This window comes from Anastrepha obliqua, chromosome 3 (genome assembly GCF_027943255.1).
Source record: "Anastrepha obliqua isolate idAnaObli1 chromosome 3, idAnaObli1_1.0, whole genome shotgun sequence".
In the NCBI taxonomy this organism is placed as follows: Eukaryota; Metazoa; Arthropoda; class Insecta; order Diptera; family Tephritidae; genus Anastrepha; species Anastrepha obliqua.
This window is the reverse complement of record NC_072894.1, coordinates 94,243,413-94,269,781: the sequence shown is the minus strand read 5'-3', so window position 1 is coordinate 94,269,781 and position 26,369 is coordinate 94,243,413. Positions and strand designations below refer to the sequence as shown.

Sequence of the window (26,369 nt, the reverse complement as noted above, 5' to 3'; positions counted from 1 at the left end):
ATTAAGAAAAAGCCGGTCGTCCCTCGGCAGGTAATGGCAAACTTCCGAGTGTATTTCTGCCATGAAAAAGCTCCCCATAAAAATATCTGCCGTTCGGAGTTGGCTTGAAACTGTAGGTCCCTTCATTTGTGGAACAACATCAAGACGCACGCCACAAATAGGAGGAGGCCAAACACCCGAAAAAAATGTACACGCCAATATGTACATATATATATATATATATAAAGTTGCATAGCCAACTGAATTTTGTGTTGATAAAGTGAAAGACGGAAGTGGTTCGAAAACCGTGTTTATGGCGGTGTTGAGTGTTTTCTTCAACATAAAAAAATTCTTGTGGAAGAATATTCTGCATTGATACAATTATTTATTGCAAAATGATGCATTCTAATAAAAAATTTTAATGCAAATTAGTTTAACTGTTCTTTAAATGGGCACGAAGTTTTAAACATGAATTTATATTGTTTGTTTTTTGAAGAATGAATTTGATCTGAACTAAATTTTCGTAAAAAGTTAGTTATTAAAATTAAATAAGAAGGAAATAAATGGTAATATACATACACCATTAAGTATATAAATGAGGGAAAACTAAATGAGAGGGAGCATCTAAAAATAAACCATAAATGCCCAACCGGCGATATACCAAAAGGTTTCCGGATTATATTCGGAAAACTCAAAATACAAGTTTATTCCTTAAAAGTGATATTATCGCCTACAAAGTGCTCTCCATCAACTGCAAACTACTAATGCCAGCATTTGATCCAGCTCTTGAAACATTTCTGGAGCTCTATTTTTGGTTCGGTCAATCGATTTTTCGATTACTTTCTTTCGACTGTTAAAAAAACTTCCCCGTAGTGGTTTTTCGACTCGATCTGGTGAATTCGATGGCTGTTTGATGGTGTTCATTTCATTTTTGGTGAATAATTCACGGTTAATGATGGCTCTGTGCAATGATGCGTTATCATGATGCAAAATCCATGAGTGGTTTTGCCACAAATCCTTTTTTTTGTGCCGAATTGTTTCACGTTAACGTTTCAGAACACCCAAATAATAGTCCTTATTAACTGTTTGACCTTCTGGCACAAATTCGTGGTGTACAATATCATTGTAATCTACAACAACCGTCAGCATCGCTTTATATTTTTGACTCAAAACGACATGGCTTGTTTGGTCTTGGTCCATTCGGAGCTCTGCACTCACTTGCCTGATGTCTGGATTGCGTGTCGTACTTATAAATCCACATCTCGTCTTCAATAATAATGCGTGTGATGAATGTTGAGTCGCACTTAGCTTTGGAAGTCATGTCTTTGGCGGTCCTCGATTTTTTGCACTGATACCAGGGCCTTTGGAACTAACTTTGCAGCAACACGGCGCAAAACCAAATCATTAACTACGAAGTCCTTAATGGATGGATGAACTTCAAAATTTTGTCCTCTGCCAGCTCTGTGATGGTCACTAATTGATTAGCGGTTAATGTCAACTTTTCTTTCACTTTATTGCTGTTTTCATCAGTTTTCGATATCGACAGCCTTTCCCTACATTTGTCATCCTCGATGGACTCAAGATTCCTTCTGAATCGTTCATGCCACTCGTAAACGGCCTTTTCTTCAGTATCAGGTATATTTACAGAAACAGTTTCCCAATTTAATTTATTTTTAACGCAAAATTCAATACCAACTCATTGTTGCAAAATCAAATCCAATTTTAAAACTATGAAAAATCGAAAACAAGAATTAAATTTACTCATATGACTTTACATACCTATGAACGTTCATAAATTCTGCGGTGTGAATGAAATTTGTACTTTTAAAATTGGAGTCAACGCGACAGGTGGCGAAATATTTTCCCTCCTTAAAATCACACCTACACTTATATAAATCTATAGGTATCTATATTATAGTCATATAGAGTGTCTTGTTACCGACTGCAAAGACTTTAAGGTTCAGTGGGTAATTTCACGATAAAAGAGACCTAAAAGTTGCGGTCGCACTTGAATGCCCTAGGAAAGGCAACCCTTTTTATTTTAGTCTTGATGCACTACGAAGATATGTCTAAAAATACTACATCTTAAAATGTAAAAGTCATACGTTCTGTCGGAAGTTAGATTCCGTTCAAAATTGTTGTTTTGCCATCAGAGGCTTAAAACGAGTGCGCAAGGAAACCAATGTTAACAAAATTCATCTCAAACGGTTGCAGCTAAATATATTCCATTAGGAGATCATCTCAAAACTTAAATAAGCACTGGTAACACTCATTCAGTCGTTGGTTCTAACATTTTGCTTAAGCTAACACAACCATTAATGAAGACTATTTGAAATTAAGTTAGATTTACCGCTGAGAAGAAACACAAGTTCTAAATAACAAAGAATCGCGAATTTGCCGAACACTAAATAACTTTCTTTTCAAAGCAGGAGGAGCATTAGGAATTATGTAGAATCTCCCCAAAAGTTCTTACTGAGAATTCCAATCTGAATTTTTAGATTGAAGAACTGAAAATGAAACTCCTTAAGAACAACTTAAGCTAAGTAAATAAAATAGATAATGCATGTTAATATTAAATACATTTTTTTGGTTTAATAAAAAAAATTTAGACTATTACTCGATTAAATTTCTTTACACATTGCGTCGTGAAGTTTCAACTCAATCAGCAATCAGTTTTCAACTCGTCTTTGAACTTCTGCCGCTTGGCCAGCTCGTTCATTGTCTTCCGTGTCACTTACTATTACTTGTATAGAATCGAAGAGAATAATACTTCATTTAATTGGCATTAGCCGTGAACTTGCCACTCGTATGAATGTATTTTAGTAATACTGGCTATTCATTATCTTATTATAAATATGTGTAGTAAGAATGTCTCCATTGCAGAGGCGAGATGTCAAACTTTTTTAACAATTCCCCGCAGGCATTGCTCAACTTGTGTGTTAAACAGTTTTGAATTCAGTTAAAATGTGAATTGTTGGAGTAAGGAGAAGAAACAATAAACCGAGCACAGGCTTTTGACATTTTATGATTAGCGAATCTTTACGCATAATTAGAAAGCTATTATTTCCCATAGTACATAGTTGTTCTGATAACTGACATAATTTGCTGACATCTATTATCTTTTTAAACAGTTGGTTTAATCAGTTGACGCACGTTTCGTGTTTTCTTGCACTGTCAAACACCTTCAGTTTGGTCTATAGTTTAACTATGAATCGTCTTACAAACGAACAACGCTTGCAAATCATTGAATTTTATTAATTTACTAGCATTTCCCAATGGGCTTCGCACCACCATACATAAAATTTTTTTTTATATCGCAAGAAATTTTTCATACTAAGTTTTCTTTATAGAACTCGTAAAATGTTTAAACAGTTGAATTAGTTGATTTTTTTCATTCAACATGCTTTCTAAAGATGTCACAATAACCTTTTCTGTATTTTTTTAAAATTTGATTGTGGTGGTCACCTATATACAGGTAAGGTGAAAGAGCCGATAAAAACTTGTAATTAAACTTTGATTCTTTAATTTCCATTTCAATTTTTTACGCTAAATAAATTATGCTAAAATAAATAAAGTTAAAAATGTTTTTCCAGTTCCTTGAGTGCTCCAGTTTTTTTATATTTTCGCCCAAAATTAATATTAACATAATACACTTACAACCACAACAGTACAACAGAAACGCTCATAAGCGGCTGTGTATTTGTTGTTGTTTTTCCCATACAGGCATTTCGTATGAGAGGAAGCCATTACTCACATAAAATGTCATAACTCAGAAACGGCTGCACCAATTTCAATCAAACTTCACACAAACCACCTCCTGAAAGATAGAAAAGAACTCTAAAATTTTTGTGTCAATCGGTTCGGCGGTTCTTGAGTTATAAGATTACCAAGGAAATGTAACTTCTTTTTATATATATAGATTATTAAAGAAATTTGTTAAGGAGTGTTGATAGTGTATAAGGACTTTTCATCATCAATTAGTACAGTAGAAAGTTTGGTTGCTGTATTTAAACGCGGCCGTACAAACCTTGAAGACGATCAACGTCCAAAAACAGAAACACAGAAATCGTAAAAAAATACCGGTTATTCTATTGGAAAATCATCATGTGACTGAAAATGATTTAGAAGAAGCCCTAGGCAACTCAATGGGCAGTGTAAGTATCATGCTTTTTTGACTGAAGTAATGCATTTCAGAGAGCTATGTGCGCAATGGGAATCACATTCGCTAAGAATGAAACAAAAACACATTTGAATGACACTTTCTCAGTAATATTTGTGTTGAACGTTTTCGAAAGAATAAATCAATTCGGTGCATCGATTCATCATTATGGATGAGACTTGGCTCTATCATATTGACTCTAAATCAAAATCTTCTTAGAGTTCTTGTGCAGAAGTCGCCCAAGAAGGTGTAAGCATCAGGGGTTTGGGAAGCGAAAGTAAATTTGTTTGTGGATTACTTGGAAACTGTTAAAAAAAATAAATTCTGAATATTATTTTAACATTTTAGACGAAGGAAAAAACTCGTGAAAAGACCCAGTTTGCAAAAAAAAAACAGAACATTGCTAAAATCCATGAATTAAAGTTCGAATTGTGGGTCATCCACCGTATTCATCAGATTTGGCCCTAGCGACGTTCATCTGTTTCCAGGCCTAAGCAAATGCGTGCATGCGAAGTGTTTTTCATCAAATTATGAGGTCATATCAGCGGTGGAAGCGTATTTTGCAGTCTTTCCAAATTCTCACTTCACCGATTGGATTCATAAATTGGAATATTGTATAATGAAGTGTATTTCAAACCATTATTATGTATTTCTTATCGAATCACAAAACTTGTTAAGCAACCTAGTATATATGGATAATTAGTATATGCATATAAGCATGGTCTGTAGTAAATCGAGCAGGAGCATCTGAGATAATTAATGCCTTCGGGCGCAGTACTAAATATGTATCCATAAAATACTGTCAAAAACCATATTTTACTTCTTACCTCCTGCAGAATTTTACCACTCATTTTGAGCTGGTTCAGTCTTGTCCATCTCACTGTATTTAAAACTAAAAAATTCATAATGGGGTAATAGTTTTGCACATCGATTCTATCGACTTAAAATCAACACAATTATTATTGGGTTGGCTACTTAGTAATTGCGGATTTCACTCATAGATTGCAGACGTAGTACAAGTGTAAAGCACATTTTGTTATTTGATAGTTGATTGACAGCTGAAAATCAGTAAAAAAAAGTTTTTTGATCGGTTGCGTAGTTTTCGTTTGGCGTTCGTTGAAAAATGGAAAATCAAAAGGAATATTTTTGTCATATTTGGCTTTTTTATTTCCGCAAAGGGAAAACCGCATCGCAAGCTCATAAAAAGTTATGTGCTGTTTGTGGTGACGAAGCCTATCAAAATTTCGTTCTGGTGATTTTTCAAAGATGAAAAACGCTCTGGTCGTCGAGTTGAAATTGATGACGCCCTAATCAAAGCAATAATCGATTTGGATCGTAACAGTACAGCACGTGAGATTGCAGAGAAGATTTATGTATCACCTACATGCATTCAAAACCACTTAAAGCAACTTGGCTGTGTTCAAAAACTCGATTCATGGGTTCCTCACGAACTGAAACGCATTTAACGTAACGCATTAACAGGTACGATTTGCTAAATAATCTAAATGGATTGTTTACAACAATATCAAGCGATAAAGATCGTGGAGCAGGCCAGGTGAACCAACTCAAACAACATCAAAAGTTGATATTCGTCAAAAGAAGGTTTTGTTAACAGTTTGGTGGGATTACAAAGGAATTGTCTACTTTGAACTCTTAACACCCAACCGAACGTTCAATTCTGATGTCTACATTGAACAACTAACGAAATTAAACAATGCAGTTGAAGAAAAGCGGCCCTAATTGACAAATCAAAAAGGTATTGTATTCCATCATGACAATGCAAGGCCACACACATCTTTGGTTGGAATGTTTTGCCATATACACCATATATTCAGGACCCTTGTACCATCAGATTACGTTTTATTTCGATCGTTACAAAACTCCTTGAATGGTAAAAATTTCAATAACGATGATGATTTCAAATCGTACCAAATTCAGTTTTTTGCTAATAAAAACCAGAAGTTTTATGAACGTGGGATTATGATGCTGCCTGAAATATGGCAAAAGGTCAAATATGCAAAATGGGTAAAACATTATAGAATAAAGTTATTTATTTCCATGAAAAATTGTCTTTGATTTTCTAAAAAAATCCGCAATTACTTAGTTGCCAACCCAATATATACGTCTGAGAAGAAATACATTGCGCTTTCTATGGATTGGAAAAACAAGCAGTCGCTGTAATCAGCGGGATATTTTCATGATATTTTCACGATAAGAAAAATTTACCATTTTCACATTTTCCGACTAGAAGTATTAGCCCAAAAACAATATGAAATATGTAGTACTCTATGAGACTACTTGATGAATTTTGATTGTAATATATGGACACATGGCTTACGTGGTTCGCATACATGCATACACTCCCACTTTTCACGTAAAACCCATCCACAGCTGTTGGGAGGCAAACACGTTCCATTATTTTCAGAGGCTGATGAAAGGCTAACTGTGTGCATAAATGTTGATAATTTAGCGGTTGTAATTGTGTCGTGAAAATACGTTGGTGTTTGCATGAGCGATTGTTATTTTCGTTCACCACAACTTCCCAAGGTGACAATAGCAAGCGCATTAATAATTAGGTGCATATGTACATACACAATTACATACTTAATATATTGCTAATTATGTGGTTGCAACACTTGCTAATGTTGCTTGCCTTATTATGGCACCAAGGATGCTATTTGAGCTCTGATACATACATACAAGTACACATATATTAATGTTAGGCATTGAAAGTTTAATCGAGGACTCCTATGTATAATGTGCATTAAAATTATAATTTTATAAAAAAATAGAACTGCATCACTTCCAAATTCATACATTTTATTTTAAAGAATCGCTTTCCGGTATAATTTTGAATATACAGGGTTAGCGTCAAAGTAGTGCCAGATACTTAAAGGCATTACTCCTTAGACAATTTTTGATTATATATATATAAGGGCGGGCCGATTTAAAAATCGCTCATTGCTGTGTGAAAATCGTATTCTAGGGATTAAAATAAGAAACTTTGCCAGAGGAACCATACCTCTAAAACGAATTCTGATGTCCCCCAATTTGGGTCGAATGAAAAATCCCACTTAGACCCATTTAGAGTGCTCCAATCGAGTCCAAATGTATGACCGACCCCCACTAACTTTGGACGGCCGATCCACTCATGCCAGTGGCACACCCCCTGGAACTCCCCTGGGGGGTTCCCCATACAATCATTTCAAAATATCACCATTTTTGGCCTTTACATGAGAAAAGAAACTAAAAAGTTCGACCCAAATTGGGGGACATCAGAATTCGTTTTAGAGGTATGGTTCCTTCGGCAAAGTTTCTTATTTTGATCCCTAGAATATGATTTTCACAGAGCAATGGGCGATTTTCTTGCCTCCCCACAAATCGATCCGGCCTAATATATATATAAATATAATTAGCGCGTATACCCTTTTTTGGTGTTTGACCGAGCTCCTCCTCCTATTTGTGGTGTGCGTCTTGATGTTGTTCCACAAATGGAGGGACCTACAGTTTCAAGCCGACTCCGAAGGGCAGATATTTGTTATGAGGAGCTTTTTCATGGCAGAAATACACTCGGAGGTTTGCCATTGCCTGCCGAGAGGGCGACCGCTATTAGAAAAATGGTTTTCTTTAATTTTTGTAGTCAAAAGAAGTGAGGGCAAAGATCTTAAACCTTAGGGGCAGCTAAGCAGCAAGTGCTGAGTTGATTCTACCTCATCCTCCATATAGCTGACGCTCGAAGTAATTCTGAATTGCACGGCATGTATACCCCGCGGATAGTGCCCCGTGAGGATGCCCATAAAATTTGAGAGCTGAGATTTTGTCATCCTCAGAATGTCCCTCGAAAGTCTCCGATCCAAACGTGGTTAGAAGAATTTCGCGTTTGTGTACTTGCCCAGCGTTCGCTGAGTTGGTGCAAAACCCATCCTTCCAGAAGTAGAGCGCAGGTTGTCAAGGAGATCCCGATCCTCTCCTTTCGCGGGCACACTGCCTCATAAGTCCCTTGTCTGAAAAGCTCGTCGGCTTCGCAGTTTCCCGCAATGCCACTATGACCAGGTACCGATATTATCCTTATGTTGAAGAACTCTGATGCAATCGAAAGTGAGACCGGGCATTCCCTGACCAGTTTCGAGTGCACCATAATAGATCCTGTCGATGTGGGTAGCTAAAGGACATACGAACCGTTTGCCATACGGTAACGGAGGCGGAACAACATTTAGTGCAACAACATCAAGACGCATACCACAAATAGGAGAAGCGGCTCAGACAAACATCTGACAGAGGTTTATGCGCTAGTTATACATAAAAGTACACACTAGTTTTTCAAAGAATTTGTGGAATTGTTTCCAAACGAAAGATTTTTTTAATGATGTGAAGGACACTATTCGTGAATTAACTCTCGTAATTAAACTATAAGGTTTGGTTCAAATTTTATTGATAATTTTTATTAATTGACATACCTTCTAACTAAAGGTATTAAAAAAATCGGATCCTTGTACCAACATTTAAAAAAAGTGGAAAAGTTACTCGTAATCCTAGATTGGGTAGGGTTAAAGGTGTTACAGTATATGTAGAGAAGGTAAAAGGGCTCGTAAGTTTTAGTGTGGGACCACCTTTTAATTAGATTTTCTTTGTAGTGTGCAGGTAGTGTAGAGTTGTATTGAACTTATTTTTTTTGTTCTGGTTATTTAGTTTTTTAGATTTTACCTTGGTTGTGAATAGATTTTAGAATTTTATTACTTCTTTTGTAGTTTTCCTCTTAAGTGGTAAATAAGCGAACGGATCAAATTTACCCTTGGATTTCAATATGTTTTACCATCTTTACTATTTCTGTAAAAGTTGTTGCTTTAGTTTTTAATGAATGGGAAATAAGGGATGGGTTAGGGAAGAATGCATGATTTTCTATGAATAAAAGGACTTGCAGTTTAATACCGACGCCGAAAGTAAGTAATTAAGGTATCAGTAATAAATAATCCAGAAATAGTGTATTTAAAGTGAATTTGAAGTAAGCCGAATTTTCTACGGAGATGCACTTGGATATATTTTTAAAGCAGAAGCAAGTATTTATATGTACGTATCAGAAATTTCATATATTGACATGTAAGATAAGATAAGATAAAATATTAAAAATTTAATTTTGTAATATCAAATGATTGGGTGGCTTTGCATAAATTAAAACATCACGTTCTTTAATTGTATATTCTCACTAAACTCTGCGTGCGACCAATAGAATCTGGTTAAATGCATAGTAGCTATACCATTATGCAAATTATACACAGTAATGTGACAACTAGGTAATATGAAAACTAAAATAACGATTCGGCTTATAAAAAAACTGATTTAATTATTGTTCTGCATATTCCCTTGAAAGGTACGTTTTTGATAACTGTAACCCACGATACACAACTAAATAGTACTTAAATTTTTAGATATTTTCCAAAATTATAATGTCATTATTTTTTTTATTAAATTACTGGTTTCAGGCTTGCAGCTATTAAAGTATGTAGTAAAACCAAAGCCAAACCAACCAAATATTTCAAGAAATGTTTGTTTTTTGTGACTCAGTTAGTGAGGACAATTTTTTTGCTTTATATGGTATGTTATGATAAATGAAAAAGTGGTAATTTGCAAAACCTAAGCAAAACAGGCAAAATTAAATAACGTTCAGTACTCGTAATAAAATTAAAATAAAATCATTTTTTACATTAAAGTTTTTTACTCGATTATTCTAGCAGACAAAAACCAATTGACATTGAAATACGAGAGTGCAAATGGAACTACATTGGCCATGCGTTGCGCAAGCCAGCCTTGCACCGCAAGGGATGCTTCACAGAAACTTGGCAGCGTAGTATTAATGAAGAGTTTTTACAAATCGACGAATCTCTGTAATTGACCCAAATTAAGACGAAAGCGAGAAATTAGACGACATTAAAAGCATTTGCTTCGGCACTCCGCGCCCAAAGAAGGCGCGATAGCAACTAATAATAATAATGATAACTCGCTATTTTAACATGCACGATACTTTTTACACGATACTTTTTTTTTTTTTAACCCGATGATGCATTCCCATACCAGAAACAAGTAAAAGCATCGATACGTACCACCTCTCCAAATTACCACTAATTGCTAGTGCAATGATGAGAGCAGAATAGCTGCAATAATGAAATCGTAATCTGAATCCTACCGAGAGTGTTTGAATTCCTAATAAATAGATGAAGAAATTTCCTTTCATACCATATGTCTGGAAAGATACTGCTATTTCTTTGAGAGCACGGCATGCATGTTCAACTGCTGCAGTACAAATTCCACGTGTCTTACGAATTACTTTTCATAAAGATGAAATACCCTTCGTTTGTTAACCTGACTTTGATCATACACTGTTTTTTTGCAATTTATCACATTGTTTGAGATTTCAAAAAACTTGGTTGACTTCAGGCCCATATTTCTAAGAAAAGACCACAGGTCTTAGAGGAACTCCAATTCTCTCATTTTGCGACGAAATCGTCTCCAAAGTTCCCTTTCTAGCCAGCTCTTCACAGAATACCCCCCGACTAACCCTTCCGTCCAACTTCGACCCATCCGTGAATGTGTTTGCCATGCTTTGCCGCCAAATATTACACCTCGCCCACTCATCCCTTGAGGAAATATGAGTGGAAAAAGGTCCACTCGGACCGAGCGTGGGTGTACAATGATCCAGCACCATGGGGATGAACTCAAAATTTTTAAGAATGCTAGAGTGTCCGTAACTTAAGTCTAGCTTATGGCCTGAATACCTTAATCTGATTGCGGCGCGTGCAGCGGTAGTTTTTTCTGGGGTGTGAGTCACATCAAAAAATGTTTAATGGGTTTAGGTTTGTTAATTTTTAACAGCAGGAAATATACCGTTAGCTGTATTGTAGCAACGCCGATTTTACTCTTCGCATTCATGCGGTAGTTCCTTAGGAGATGGTGCGCACTTAATTTATGCAGATCTAAAAAGGTGATTGGGTGAAATTTAAAGAACAAGCCTAGGGCACTATCATCGTCATCAAACTCAATTATTTTATCTTCCAAATCAGAGAAAAAATTCCTCTTCGCCGTCTTTTAGAGGCCAACTTCTAAACCACATTGTCATTATTGATCTAAATGAAAATCACTCAGTATATAAATGGAATCAAAAAGGATAAAAATTCACCTTTGACAAAATTCAGCTAAATATATGCACGTACATACTATCAGCAAAGGAAAGTGTACCCCCATTTGATAAGTTTTGATAATTTTTTTATTTAGTTTTTAAGTATAATAAAATTAATACAAAAATATAGTTCAAACCATATAATGCAGCTAACTAACTAATAATTCACTAACTAATTTTTAGGAATTTGCTATTTTCTCGTATTTTTACTATTGCACTTTAGTTTTAATTTATAAAGTTCTGTGAAGTCCAAGATAGATTTCCGATATACCTATGTATATTTTTTTCTTTAAAATGCAAAGCCTATTTCTGAAAAAAAAATTCTTTATGTAAATAAAATCCATAAATGCATGTTATTATAAATATTATCTGGTATCTTTGAATAAATTAAATTAATCATTAATTAATATCACAAAAAAAGGTGTAAATAAAAACTTTAACTCTGTTTGTGAATTGGGGCGAAACTTACCGCAGTGTGTCGTTTGGGACAAAAAAATAAATATGTCTGCCGAGGGTTAAAAAAGCTTTTAATTTTCATATCACTGAATGCAGATTGCAGTGTGCATTAATGTATTTTGGATTAAAATGGAACACTCTTTTAGAAACTCGTAATTTATTAGCGATATTATTAAATAGTACTTACGGAATTATTATATTTACCTATGTGATGAATGATTGGCGGCTGTCGTAGCCGAATGGGTTGGTGCGTGATTGCATTCGTTCGAGAGAACGTTGGTTCGAATCTCGATGAAACACCAAAATTAAGAAAAACATTTTTCTAATAGCGGTCGCCCCTCGGCAGGTAATGGCAAACCTCCTAGTGTATTTCTGCCATGAAAAAGCTTCTCATAAAAAATATCTGATGTTCGAAGTCGGCTTGAAACTGTAGGTCCCTCCATTTGTGGAACAACATCAAGACGCGCACCACAAATAGGAGGAGGAGCTCGGCCAAACACCCGAAAAGGGTGTACGCGCCAATTATACATATATATATATATATATATGTGTATGTGATGAATCAAAAAAGAGTTTATATATCAGTAATCACGAATATAAAAAACCGTTGGAATATTAAAAACCGCAAAAAATTCAGTCAAATGACATGCCAAAGATTTTACCTTTGTTAAAAGTATTTTTATTCACTGGAGATAATGAAGCAACTTGAAATAGTGAGTGGTGACATATTTTTTTTGACAAAAGCTTAACGCAGAGGAAAATATTTTTAATGAACTGTTATTTGGTGACAATGATTAGTGATTGCATTGCCGCCGCAGAAAGCGAAAGAAATTGGTTAATATTCCTGTGCCTTAATTTCTCCCTTCTTTAATTTTAAGAACTCTACGGGACTGAAGCTACTTCAAAAATATGATATAGTTATAAGTACTTTTAAATACTATAATTGATGAACCACCGACGACGGGTATCCGAATGGTAGTCACGCACAACTAACTCACCCTGCTGGCTTTCTGTTTGTAATCCTAGTATATTTTAAAATTTTTGAAAAACAATGCGAGTGTAAGCAAATGTCAATATGCAAAGCATACTAATAATAATAACATAAATCTTAGAAAGAAATTTTTTGATTGAATTTTTCATATAAATCGTTCAAAATTTCTATAGGAAAATTTTCTTTCCGTTTTCCTTCATTTGGTGCATCGCTAAAACGTGCTTAGTTCAAAGCCGCTATTGTTGTAAGGTAGATACTCCGTTGGATTTTGAGGCTGGACATTATTATCGGTGGCTACTAAATCAACTTGTACTTCTTCATTAATATCATTGACCCACGCCGGAAATTTTGTGCTTTTATAGAAAAAGCTGCTTAAGCGTTTTAGTTACGCGGCTCGAAAATCTCTTTCCAACATCAGGGAGAACAAGTAAGCCTGTCTGAAACCTCGTTTGGTATTGAGGTCCTTTCCAATTCTAATGGGGCTGCTGGAATTGCGATATGTTACTGTGTACAATCGTATTAGTTTTACGGAGATATCAAATTCAAATGTCCCTGCATATATGTAGGTACACAGCTCCTTCCGCAACGCTCGATGTTTAGAAGATTGATTGCGCGTTAGTTCGCATCGATTTCATGATCGCCCTTCTTTTGGATGGGCAGAGCTCATAAATTTCAATCGATCATGTTTTGCGTAGGAGTTGATGCAAGCACCTTACCAACTCCCCGCCGCCCTCGCCGCCATGCTTGAATATTATAGCCAGCAGTTCGTCGGCCCCATCGTCATGGTCGAATTACAGTACGACAGTTTCGTCTTTACAATATCTGTAGATCTTTCATTATTCAGCAGCTATGAGGAGTGCTCCTCCATAGCTTGAGCATGCTTTAGCTGTCAGTCACCGTCTTTGTTCTAACAGCAAAACGCTTTGGTCTTGAAACATTCTGTGAGCATCCGAACTTTCTGTGAGTATATTTGTTTGTTTTAAAATAATGTAGCATCTCATGCTTGGTAGCGTCTTTTCTTGTATGATATGACTGAAATCTGAATCCTTTTTGGGCGGCGGTTCGCAAAGAGTGTAAAATTTCATGTTTATCTAAAACTCTGGAAGTATATCTTCCATCTATTGCAGCATGGTCGATTTAGCTTCGCATTTACGAAATTGGTGCTGCAGACTACCATTTTTTGGGCTCCGGCGAAGTTGGTTAGCCTCAATCTATTAGTTGATGTTATGTCGTTTACACTGTATTTTTCGACTGTGGGATCCAAAATAACTTCTTTATCCGCTCCGTCATTGAATTTGCCAAGCACGATTTTTATGTCGTGGTGGAGACAACGCTAATAACATACAGGTATGTACGTGCCAGACCCTCTTAGAAACAAACTTTGGTCGGATCGTCCTGCTCCTCCGTCGGGGTGTGGGCGTAAATAAGTGGGATTTGTGGGCAAAAGGACTGATGTCACACTGCAGAATCCGAAACATTGTTGATGTCTGCTTTTTCCATCGTCTCCGTCTATTGTGTTTATATGAATGTCGATAAATAGTTTGCCTCTTGGCTAACAAGGTTTCAGTACCATTTCGCACATGCCTCTTGTTATACATATAATGTACCTGGGCTATCAAAAAGTTTTCTTCAATACTCCGTACCACTTCCTTCCGTCTACACAGGAACTTTATCGCTCCATCCAAAACCAGTTTAAAACTTTCTGCTGTAACCTGTGACATTGACCGGATGAGTTTTGTGCGCGTGAGTGCATTTTATTTTCACACATTCGTGTACTCGTATCCTCAGCACTCAATTATACTTATTGATGAAATTGTAAGTCATTCTTACTGTAGCCACTCGTGGCCTCTCCATATATATGGTATGAAATATGTAAATTAGAGTCCACGTATGCTCGTTTACTTAAGTGATGCATTTAATAGATAAGTTGATTGTGAGTATTTAAAAAAAATCTGCAAAAATTCCCTTTTTTCTACAGCTAATTTTCTTTTGTGGCATGTCCCTTGTTGTACTTTTTTAACTCTCCTGCCATATGCCAGTCAAATGTCAATGACTTTCGACCGTATTTGTGATTATGGTGATGACATTGTGGTATGCCATATTCACATAAAAGCTTTAATGAAATTGTTCATTGCAAACTTTTGCTCGGAGGGCCGCTAACAGCCAGCAGCTTGCAGCCATCAACCATGAACCAGTCGGTAGTCAGCAGTTGAAAGGGTGAATGAACACTTCGAATGTTGGAAAGAGTTTCCAGTGCTCTCAAGTTAATAAATACATACATATATAATTATATGCATGTATATGTGGGTGTATGTAAGTTTTGTGTATGTTCATTCATATGTGTCATTGCACATTGGCAACTGTCAACTAGTGGTGACAGCCACAGCGTCGTCTACGATGACAGCAATGAAAGGCGGATACAAGTATTATTGTACCCCTGGCTGGTCTGGCTGCCAGGATGGCTATTCAATTATTTCAAAACATTGAACCTAACTTGTGGGAGACCAAAGCTTCAGAGAGTAAAAATGGACGCATTGATGACAACATTCGTACTGTTCAGTTGCTCACCCATCAAATAAGACAAGTTTGCATTGCAAACATTTGGATTGGATGCGCATACTAGAAGTATGTGCTCACTCTGCTTCCTGTTCGTTTAAGTTGTGATGCTTCTTGTTTTATCCCCATGCACTTGTGAAAAAGGGTATGATGAATTTGCTCACTTTATGGCCGTATGTAACAGCATGAATGAATCGAAATAGATATAAACATATAAATATATTACTAAAATACTCAAAATTATGAGAGGAGTCGATTTAGTCATAATTCGAATAAAAATGAATATATTTCAATTAAACTTGCTTAGTATTGAAATAGTACTGAAAATGGTCGACAACCATGCTCGCCCCACGTGAACGGCAATTTTCAAAAAAGAAGCAAACGTGAAATCTTTGTCATAAATTGGAGCACAAGTACTTACGAGTACCTTGCCATGTCGGTCTCCTTGCCGCGGGGATGAGGCTTAAGTGGTGATTTAACCCCACGTTAGGAATTGGGTATCCACCCATCCGCGGAACGGCGAAATTCGTGGTCACCCAAGTACTATGTGGAGAGTATCGTACCGACAACCTGGCAGGAGGTATAAAATGCATTTTTCTACAATGTGGAGGTTAAAGATGGATGTTTCTGCACGAGGTAACCCACTTTCACGATATCCTCCCTTCCGCTCGGGCATCGGAAGTGCATGTCCGAACCCCTCACCCCCCCCTATGGCGGGAAGTGACACCCAGGGTTCCGGAGGAACATGGCACATTGGCTATGCCAATGGAGAGCCGAGTGAGTGTGACCGGTACACCGTCGTCGAAACGATCCGAAGCAACTGAACAAGTTGTGGAGGATGTGGAGATGGCGGGCAATCTCTCAGTAGATTCAGATGGATCTCTGATACCGAGTAAGTCTCTGACAACGCTCAAACCTGGTGCGAATCAGGTAAGTACTGGTAAAAAGACTGAAGTTATTGGAGACTCGAAAGCAGGTGTTGGTCTATCCGCAAGGCAGATCAAACGAAGAAAACAGAAGGTGAAGAAAGTCGAAGCATTAGCTAAGGTAAGTACTCAAGCTCCGTCAACTTCGACAACTGTTATGGAAACGGGAAAGCGTGGCAGAACAGAGGATTCCTCTGTAACGTTACACTCTTTCGGAAACGAAACGGGGTCTGTGCCAACGACCGGGAAGAGGAGAAAAGCAAAGAAGAGGAAAGTCGAGAGACGGAACTCGGAAATGCATGCATCATCGACCCAATCCAAGGCAGATACAACTTTACCCGACAAAGCAAAGGCTAAGGCACCTCAAATGTCGAATGACACTCTTCCGTCAACGTCTGGCGAATCATTTGCGAGAATGACACCAAAGACGATGACGGCGGATATACATACCGATAAACAAGACGGTCTACTGTCCAGAGGGCAACACGACTATCTTGACAGCTATGTGTGGAAAGCTATCGGTGAGTCGAAAGACGTGCCGACTTTCGAGAGTAGAATCGTGGTGAGCGGCATTGTAAAGGTGCACTGTTTCTATGCTTTTTCCCGAGAATGGCTGGAAAAAGCGATAGCAAAAATTCCAGCCTGCGAAAACAGCAAGTTCATTCTTGTTGAGAGTAGCAAAGAAAGGCTGGTACGAGCGAGTGTCTGGATTCCGGGTCCTTTCTGTAGTTCAGCAGAACTCCTCACACGCATACTCGTGCACCAGGCAAAAATCCGCTACCACTTCGGAAGCGGGTTCCTACCTGGTGCTGGGTATCGATCTTGGGTCCCTCAACGTTCTTAAGTCGCAGTACGGGGGCCGTCCTCACCTACATCTGTGGTCCAGGATAAGGTGGAGGACAAAGCGTAAATATACTCAGTCTCATGACTGAAGTAATATTTACACAGATATATCTGCAGCATAGCAAAGCGTCCGTAGTGTGCCGTAGGCATACTAAACTGCAAACAAACCCACACATAATACTAATACAAGAACCATGGGTATGTCACAAGCGTATCTGTGGTCTAAGTGCTATGTTGTGGGGACAAATACTTCATTGTGAAGGGAATGTGAGACCGCGAGCATGTATTATCATGCCGAGGTTGACCGAACACACGATGTTAAAAGAGCTATGCTCCGGAGAACAGTGTCGAGGCTATCATAGTTTCGGCCTACCTACCCTACGATTCTTTACAGCCACTTCATTCGAGGGAGCTAAGAGAAGTAGTCAAGTATGAAGGGGACGATCCTATCATGATATAATCGGTGAATTTGAGAAACTCATACTAAACTGTACACAGATGATCTTGAGACCGTGAATTTGAAACCATTGAGCTTTGATTTTCTACGCTTGCAATTACGGTTATTCACCTTCCTCTTCTTCTTAAAAGGTACAGTAACTGCTTAAGCGACTTTGACCACAACCCACAATGCAACTCGTCCGATCTTATGCAAATTATAATATTTATTTCCTCTGCCATTGTCAGAAAATAAGGTAACGAATTCTATATCGGCAGAAGCATTTGTATCCAGCCGAAATCGGAGTAACATTCACGCCAAATAGTGCCGTTTTTTTCTCGTCCCCGAAATCCAGCAATTTTTTTCTTATTTGCAAAACCACTTAGCAAGTAATGAGCGTCATCACAGAAAATTATTTTGCGAATGTTTGCCGAACAGAGCATTAGTTTTGATGATAAATTTTAACAATTCTGACGCGTTTCGACTGTTCGTCTCCCAGTTTCCCTTGGTCTACTAGGCTTGCGGCCAGCATTCCCAGCGGATTCCACTCCAGTGCCTTTTGGGCAATGCATATTTTGTCCTTGCGGAGAGTATGACCAATCCATCTCCATTATTGGCGTTTTATGAGCACTTCGGCAGACTCAATTTGCGTATTTTTAGCAAAAATGTTAGAAAATGTTCATCAGGCAGCGATTTGGGAAAACCTGAAGCCTCAAAATGATGGATTATGTTACTTTCCATTTGCAGCAACCGTTAAGCAAAACCGTTACCAAATGCCAAGATGGCCGCTATTAATTGCCAAAGTGCGAGCGCAGCTGCCGAAAAACCCTTAACTTTCACGTAGGTCTCTGCGCATCATTCTTTAATAATGCGTCACATAAAATATAAACTGTACTTATAATATACATAAGCACATAAGTACATATGCAACCTTGTACTTACGTAATTTTCAATCAAATCATTACGATGTGGCACAAAGTAGTTGTGATCCTCCATGTCACGTCGCTTCTTCACACGTACGAAATGTTCCATCGGATTCAGATTGCGACGAGCACAGGCGCTGGCCAAAAATTCTTCCACCGACATGGCGTCACGTAAATAAACTGTAGCATATGCGTTATCAGGCATGGCAACTTTGAAGGTTTTTTCTGGTTCGTCACGTGAATTCATCTGAAAAAGTGTAGAAAGAAAATAGATATAAAAGTTATGTGAAAGGCACGAAAATTCGAAAGCAAAAAGGAAGAGAAAGTTATTAAAATATTGTAACACACGTTTCAAATTTGAGGAATACTTAAATAGTAATGAAATTCCTGAAAATAAATACAATAAATACAATAAATAAATGTTTAAAACTAATTTCCAATCAACGCCCATATGACAGTGCACGAAGCTCATAACACAGAAGCGGCTTTACTCTTCACTTGTAAGATGAAAATGTTTGGTAGGAAAATATTCGTGTGTGTATATGAAATAACTTACTAGAAATTAATAAATATTTCACTGTTGGTATTTCAGCCAACTACGCATATCCTTTACTGAAATTTTCCATCAAATTGGTGATGTGGTTTCGCCAAAACAAAAACAGGAAATCTGAAATTTGTTAAACATTGGCTTATTTCACTGGACAATTTTACCGCAGCAGAGTATTTTTATTTGTTGGCGATTATTATACATATATGTAAAGGGTGGTTAAATGTTAAGGGCCGATGTTGAATGTGAATCACACCTGAACGACACCGTTGGACTTCTTTCTTTGGGGTTATTTGAAAGAAAAGGTGTACGTCGATAAGCCAGCAACAATTCAACAGCCAATGAGATAATTCGGCACATTAACGGCATAGAACCTCAATTATGGCTCAGCGTCATCGAAAATTTGGACCATCGGATGGAGGTGTGCCGCCGAGGCCGCGTAATTGTGCCATACATACAATAAAAAATTGTATTTTATTTTAAATCAGCCCTTGAAACTTAACCTTCCTTTATAATTGGCGCGTACACTCTTTTTGGGTGTTTGGCCGAGCTCCTCCTCCTATTTGTGGTGTGCGTCTTGATGTTGTTCCACAAATAGAGGGACCTACAGTTTTAAGCCGATTCCGAACGGCAGATATTTTTATGAGGAGCAGAAATACACTCGGAGGTTTGCCATTACCTGCCGAGGGGCGACCGCTATTAGAAAAATGTTTTTCTTAATTTTAGTGTTTCACCGAGATTCGAGTCTACGTTCTCTCTGTGAGTTCCGAATGGTAATCACGCACCAACCCATTCGGCTACGGCGGCCGCGATTATTGGCGATTATTGGGCGATAGTAAAATTGAAATAAACAAAAACTCAAACCACTCCCTAGATTTTTATATTTTGCTGAAATAAAAAGTGATCTATCTAAATCTTGCAGTTTTTGAGAAAATAATACCTTTTTAGTTTTTAGCCAATATCATCATGGCATGACATTCTGAGCGTAATATGTACGTATAGGGTTTTTAATAGGTGCGCTTCAACTTTTTTCCGACAGGGAGCGCGAACGACGCAATATTTTTTATTTTTCGCTTGTCATTTGTAAACTTCATTAGTATACATTTCATCATGGAACGCTACACACTTGAGCAACGATTGCAAATCGTTCAAATTTTTTATGAAAATAATCGTTCTGTTGCTGCTACTTTAAGAGCATTACGGCCATTTTACGGTCCATTTTACAAGCCGTCCCGTTTTGGGGTTATGTGAAGTCATTGGTCTACAGTAACAAGTCGGCGACGATTTGTGAGCTCAGAGTCAATATTGAACGCGAAATTGCTGGAATTTCGGCCGATTTATGCAAAAGAGTGGTCGAAAATTGGGTTCAACGATTGGACTTCGTAAAACGTGCACGCGGTGCTCATGCAAAAGAAATCGAATTTCATACTTAAATGTATATGTTCAAACTCGATAATAAAAAAAAAAATTAGTTAAAAAAGTCAAACCGTTTGTGTTTTATTCAAAAAAGTTCAAAAGTTGAAGCGCTCTTACTGAAAAACCCATAGATGCCGTTAGAAAGCTTAACGTTTTCATTGACGTTTATGAAAGTTGAAGTGTGAGGTGAGTCTAAAAACTATAAGTGACTATTTGTTTTAAGGAGAGTTCATGTTATAATATACAAGATAATAATTTATACGAATCCAGAAGAAGGCTCTATTTTAAAGCTTCTCAATTTTCATGCCTGTCTGGTGGTAAGACAAATCTGTTAATTGAACTAATAAAAGGTCTCTTCGACTAGACAAGCGTTAGCAAGTGGCGAATAGATGAACCAACTGGAATTAAGAAACATATGTAGTGCTGGAAAAAAGCTGTCAAAAATTACTGGAAGCACTTAATGCGAATTAGTCTAATGAAACTCTCTTGATAAAGAGTTGGCTGAATTGAAAATAAAGAGTTGTACCAGTTGTAGGAGGCGAATCTTGCTCATGTGATCAGAACCCATAAATAGCGAATCGAAGACGCCTAATTGTATGTGTGTATGTATAGCATGCATACATAGTTATTATATATAAATACGTATTTACAAATAACAAGTTAAATTAAGTCAATTAAGCTATTGCCAAGTTGCACATTCTATTCAAATCATTTTAAAAAGTGAAATGTTTGTTGTGCCAATTGATATTGGTGTTTTGTTTTTAAAATCAGGGCGCAAAATATGGATGTACATGCTCAACAGCTGCACTCAAAAAAAATACTATAAAAAATTTGTACAATAAAATGTCGCAGCATAACATGAAACGTAAATTAATGAAAAATTCAATACAAGTCTCTCTAGTTCGAGTTTTTTTGTGCGTCTGTGTTAAAATTTCAACATTTCTAGTTGTTTGATTGGTTTTTCTGTTTTGGAACTTTTTTAACCCGCCAATATGTTTATGGTTGGTAGTTTTTCATGCGTTTTCAATTCTCTTGGTTGTCCCTCACTACTTTTCCTTTAGCCTTCCTCACTTGATAGTGCACAATACCTTTCGCCTATATTATTTTACCAAATTAGCAATTTTTTGGTCGTCAGCTAGTTTCTAACTGTAACTCTTGGATTTTCATTTCAACTCAGTTGTTGGTGTGCTGAAATATTGGTTTGCTTCCAGGGGAGCAAGTTTAGGTAGGATCGGATTCCCTTGCAAACTTTGATATGGCTAGTTATCGCATGTGTTGTAGTCAGAGTTCAAACATAAACGAAGTGAAGCCTGTTTATTTGTTTCACTTCATTTCATTCATTACAGAGAGAATACGCAATTGAAACTCACACCCCAAGCTCCAAGAAAATTGTAGTTGGAATGGTTTTTGTTCTTGAATTGTCATATCGGCAAACGTACCTACAACTCGTCACTGAAAAATTCATATTTCGGATTATGACACTCGTGGATATAGTTATATACAAGCGGTAAAGGAGTGTGCAAAAAATTTAAAATTTTGGTTAGAAGACTACAGAAATTTGATAAAGAAAGGTGTAACATTTAAGCGAATATTATTCGAGCTTCAAAACCGAGGACGATATTGATTTTGCTGTCTTTTGGTTTATGATGTAATCTTCAATAATTTTTTGCATGGCAACACCGCATTTTACATCTGTTTACCCGGACAAATTTCGTTCGGTGTGAGAGTCGGCGAACTCTCTCACTTCGTTTTCGGTGCAACAACAATTGCATGGCATTTGCTAAACAAAATTTCAGTTTAACCACGGCCTTACAGAAACGGGCTACAGTAATCCAATCACTGAAATATTTCGTAAAGGTTTGGTTAGCGATTTGCTCCTTAACAACTTAAAAAGAAAGAAATGGAAAATCCTAGTATAAAACGATTCAATTTGATTGCAAATTTTATTTTATTTATTAATTTTATTCATTCAGGAAAAAATTGAGTAAGCTCATTTTACATGTTCCCATGTATACATATGACTTCGTTTTCCATCTAATCGTCCGTAAAAATCTTTTAGCTTGTCCTTTTTTGACACTCCACTGTTAGTGAACTATTATATAATATTTTTCTTCAAAAAGCCTTAGAACTCGACAGGGTTGAACTGCGTTTCATCATCTGATACTAGGATATTTGCAGTAGCAAAAATTTCAATAAGTTCCTAGCACTTTCTACAAGATCATATCGTTATCGCAAAGGGTCTGGGGACTTCCAGTCACTTACTGTGAACATCCACTTCACAAATTGGTATTTGCAAAATATTGAAGCCGCGTAGTCCTTATAAATCTTTTACTGGGTTTTATTCAAACATAAAAGTATGTTTGAAAATAAGATGCTGCAGATTAGAATATATTCTGTCTAAGGTTTGTAGTTCAATTTCATGGCCCACTACTCATAATAGTACGTCAACCAAACCCAGTTCCCTTATTAAATTTAAGACAGAGATGGGTTGAACTGAGCGTATGCGCCTTTCTTCCAGCAGGTTGCAGTATCGAACTATCGTAAAATAGATGTAGTGGGGAAAATTTACATTTGCAATGAAAACCCACCATTTACTTATATTGGAAAAAAAGAATGAGCGCGAACTACCAATAACTATGTACTTAGAAGCACTCCAGTTTGGTACTAACACATTTCCCTGCTGGGAAGCAGCAACAGTTTTAATTAATCTTGTATTTAATTTTTTGTGTGTTCTGATCAATCACTTTATTTTTCATTTTGCATTAATAATTTAATAATTATATGTTGTAAGGTTTTTCTGAACATTTTGATAAAAGCATGAAAAAACCGTTGTGGACATTTAGTTGTTGTTCCTGATAAAATCTACGTAATAGTCAATTCCATTAAATTGTATGGAAATTGTAAAATATTCATATGAGTAATTATACTGTATGTATATGCAGGTATGTGTATTTGAAAACCGTGCGTTATGGCATGTTTTTGCTGCTAAATGCTTTTGCTATTAAATATAATAATAAAAAATTTAAAAAAATTAGTATATAATTACAACGACACTTTTGACGATTGAAGACTTGGTAAAAAGTCATGTAAATTAAAAATATTTGTTTTAAATATACTGCTATATCTAAAAAAATATTGTAATAAGTCTTATTAATTATTTACTAACATACCTTCTGCTCAAATATGAACGAGACGTTATCAATAAAACAGTCCGCGGATGACATATGGCAAAAATAATTTTTTTGTTTTTTGGTAGGACTGTTATAAGCTTACATGGCAAATTTCAGCGTGATATGTCACATAGTTTGTTTTCTGTGCTACTGTAAACAAGTCAAGCTCGAGTGTGTTCTTCGAATTCTCTTTTATGACTTCAATTGTCTCAAAATGTTTTCCACGGAGCGGCAACTTGAGCTTGGGAAACAGGGTAAGTCCTACCAAAAAACAAAAAATTTATTTTTGCCATATGTCATCCGCGGACCGTTTTGTTGATAACGTCTCGTTCATATTTGAGCAGAAGGTACCTGTACAATATATAAGTGTTTGTGCATATATACCTGGCGCTTACATTCTTTGTCAGATGTTTGACTACAATACGGTGGATAATGGGCAAGCTGAACTTATTTGAATTGAAATTTTTTTTCAACCGAAATTAAGTATTTAAACTAAGCATTGAAAAAGGTAAATATGCATCAATGCCGTTAAAATATGTTTCGTTTCATTATGTATTTCTCTATACTATGGTCCGTATCACTATATAATAAATATGGCACTACTTGGCACTGCTTCATCTCGTCGCACTCTATGTAAAGTGTTGAAGCTATCCATGGAAATTGATATAATTTTCAATTTTATCTTATGTATTTTTTTGCTTCCAATTTATGAAAAATCTAATTTTGTGAATCATCGAGGGGGAAAATATTTAAATTAAATTTTCTTAATTAAATGTTTCTTTAATTTTTAGCTTTACTTATATAGTGGTTAACTATTTATTTTACTTCTTCAAGAGGGTGTAAGAACAAATTATATCCTTTTTTTAAAATTATGTAAATTTCATTTCTTGTATGAAAATTATGCCATTCGGCAGACTTCCTTAACTTGAAGCAGCAGTTGATTTCTTCTTTGTCGTTTGCCAATATTTTATAAAAAATCTTTGATAAAGTTTACGTCTCGTTCGCAAGTACCACTCCATTCCTGCTTTAATGCCTGTAATACTCGCAGCTGTGTCAAATGACATACCCAAACTTGGTTCATACAATTTCATACCACCAATTTTTCATAAAAAGATATTCCTATGTTTTCATCACAAACTCACAAATATTGCGATAAAATCTACTTTGATTCTCCAAATGAATTATAAATCATATTTTACAGTAAAAAAAAAACTAAATGTCGAATAACAAAAACCGAAGTAAATCTGAAATTTAATTTCATTATCTTGGATTCTTGGATTCTATTAATAATATGATTTCCCCCCCATTTTTTCTAAGGCATTTTGAACAGCAACGCCAAATCACACAATTTTTTGAGAAACTGAGTTTTAGCTTCTAATGCTTAGCTGCAGCATAATTTCAGTAATTTGCGTACACATTTATGGCTCTCGCCAAGTGGTATTCGTGCTTGTTGTCACAGTATTTTCGCTGCTCTTTCTAGAATATTTTTTCCATTACGATCTTCCTCCCACCAGCGATCACTAAGCATTTTACATGAATGCAGGATCGCGAAGACCTCTACTTGAAAATCACTATTATTTACATATGTAGTTCCCGTCAGTTTAAAAGAGTCTGAAATATTGGCGGATTTAGAGCAGCTCCAACTCCAGATTCCATCCGTCGGTGAAAGCAGAGGTACCTTTGACTCTCCTCCTCCCAATCTAGCTGCCTTGCAAAGATAGCACTACCCCAACACTAAAAACCTAGTTTGCGGAGGGAGAAATATGTACGAAGTACAGAGAAGAGAGGATAAATACCTCAAAATGCTACCATATCCTAGAGGAGATTGTTTCCAGATGTCAACCTCATTCGACCTCATAGCGCTCTGAGCAACAATGGATTGAACTTGAAGATCAACGGAAAGTTAGTGCAGCAAGACGTTAATGTCGGCAGTGAGGCATTTTCTATTAAATTGGGGTATAAGTTCATAGCGTTTCTATATTTTCATTTATTTTACAACGATTTGTTTGCTGTTTGGGAAATGGTAAGTATTCATTCTATGGAACTCTTTCTGCTATACAAAACTATGTTAATTGTATTTTTTTAGTTATTTAATTTTTTATTAGTTTTGAAACTTAGAAATGGAATACGCACGAGGCAAAAATCAAAACTTCGACACCTTACCTTTCATCGAGATAAGAAATCTGCCGAAGCAGTCCGGGATATTTGCGACGCGTATGGAGATGGTATTATAGGCGAGTCTACAGCACGGAAATGGTTTGCAAAGTTTAAAAACGACACGTCGCGCAGCGGAAGGCCCTCTGAATTCGATGAAGAACGTCTCAAATTACTTTTGAAGGGGAACGGTCGCCAAACCAGTAGTGAATTGGCAGAAAAAATTAACTGCGATCATAATACGCTTCTGAATCACGTTCATTCAATGGGATTTACTGAAAAATTGGGAGCCTGAGTGCCTTACGAGCTCAACGAAGAAAACAAAGAAAGTCGCTTTCAAATTGCTTCTCAACATCTCGCACGCCATCGAGCGACACGCTGTTATAAGCAACACCTTTTGTACCGAATCGTCACGAGAGATGAGAAATGGTGCCTATACATCAATATGGAGCAAAGAAAGGCGTGGGTCAAGCCGGATCTTCATCCAAAGAAGATGTGTTTGGTGGGATTGAGAGGGCTTGGTGCACTGGGAAATCCTAGAAAAGAATGTTACGGTCAGAATGTTACACCGCATTAATGAGGCTATTCGACTAAAAAGACCTGATCGACATTGTCAAACTATACTCATTCACGAGAACGCCA

At 36.7% G+C, this 26,369-nt stretch overlaps 1 protein-coding gene across 1 annotated transcript in view; it reads right to left on the bottom strand.

Annotated features, from left to right (window-relative positions):
- Positions 1-26,369, bottom strand: part of LOC129243049 (protein still life, isoforms C/SIF type 2) — a 297,252-nt gene that overhangs the window by 164,258 nt on the left and 106,625 nt on the right. Inside the window, exon 6 of the mRNA XM_054880124.1 lies at positions 18,460-18,687. Coding sequence (XP_054736099.1) covers positions 18,460-18,687 — 228 coding nt within the window. The remainder of the gene's footprint in view (positions 1-18,459; positions 18,688-26,369) is intronic.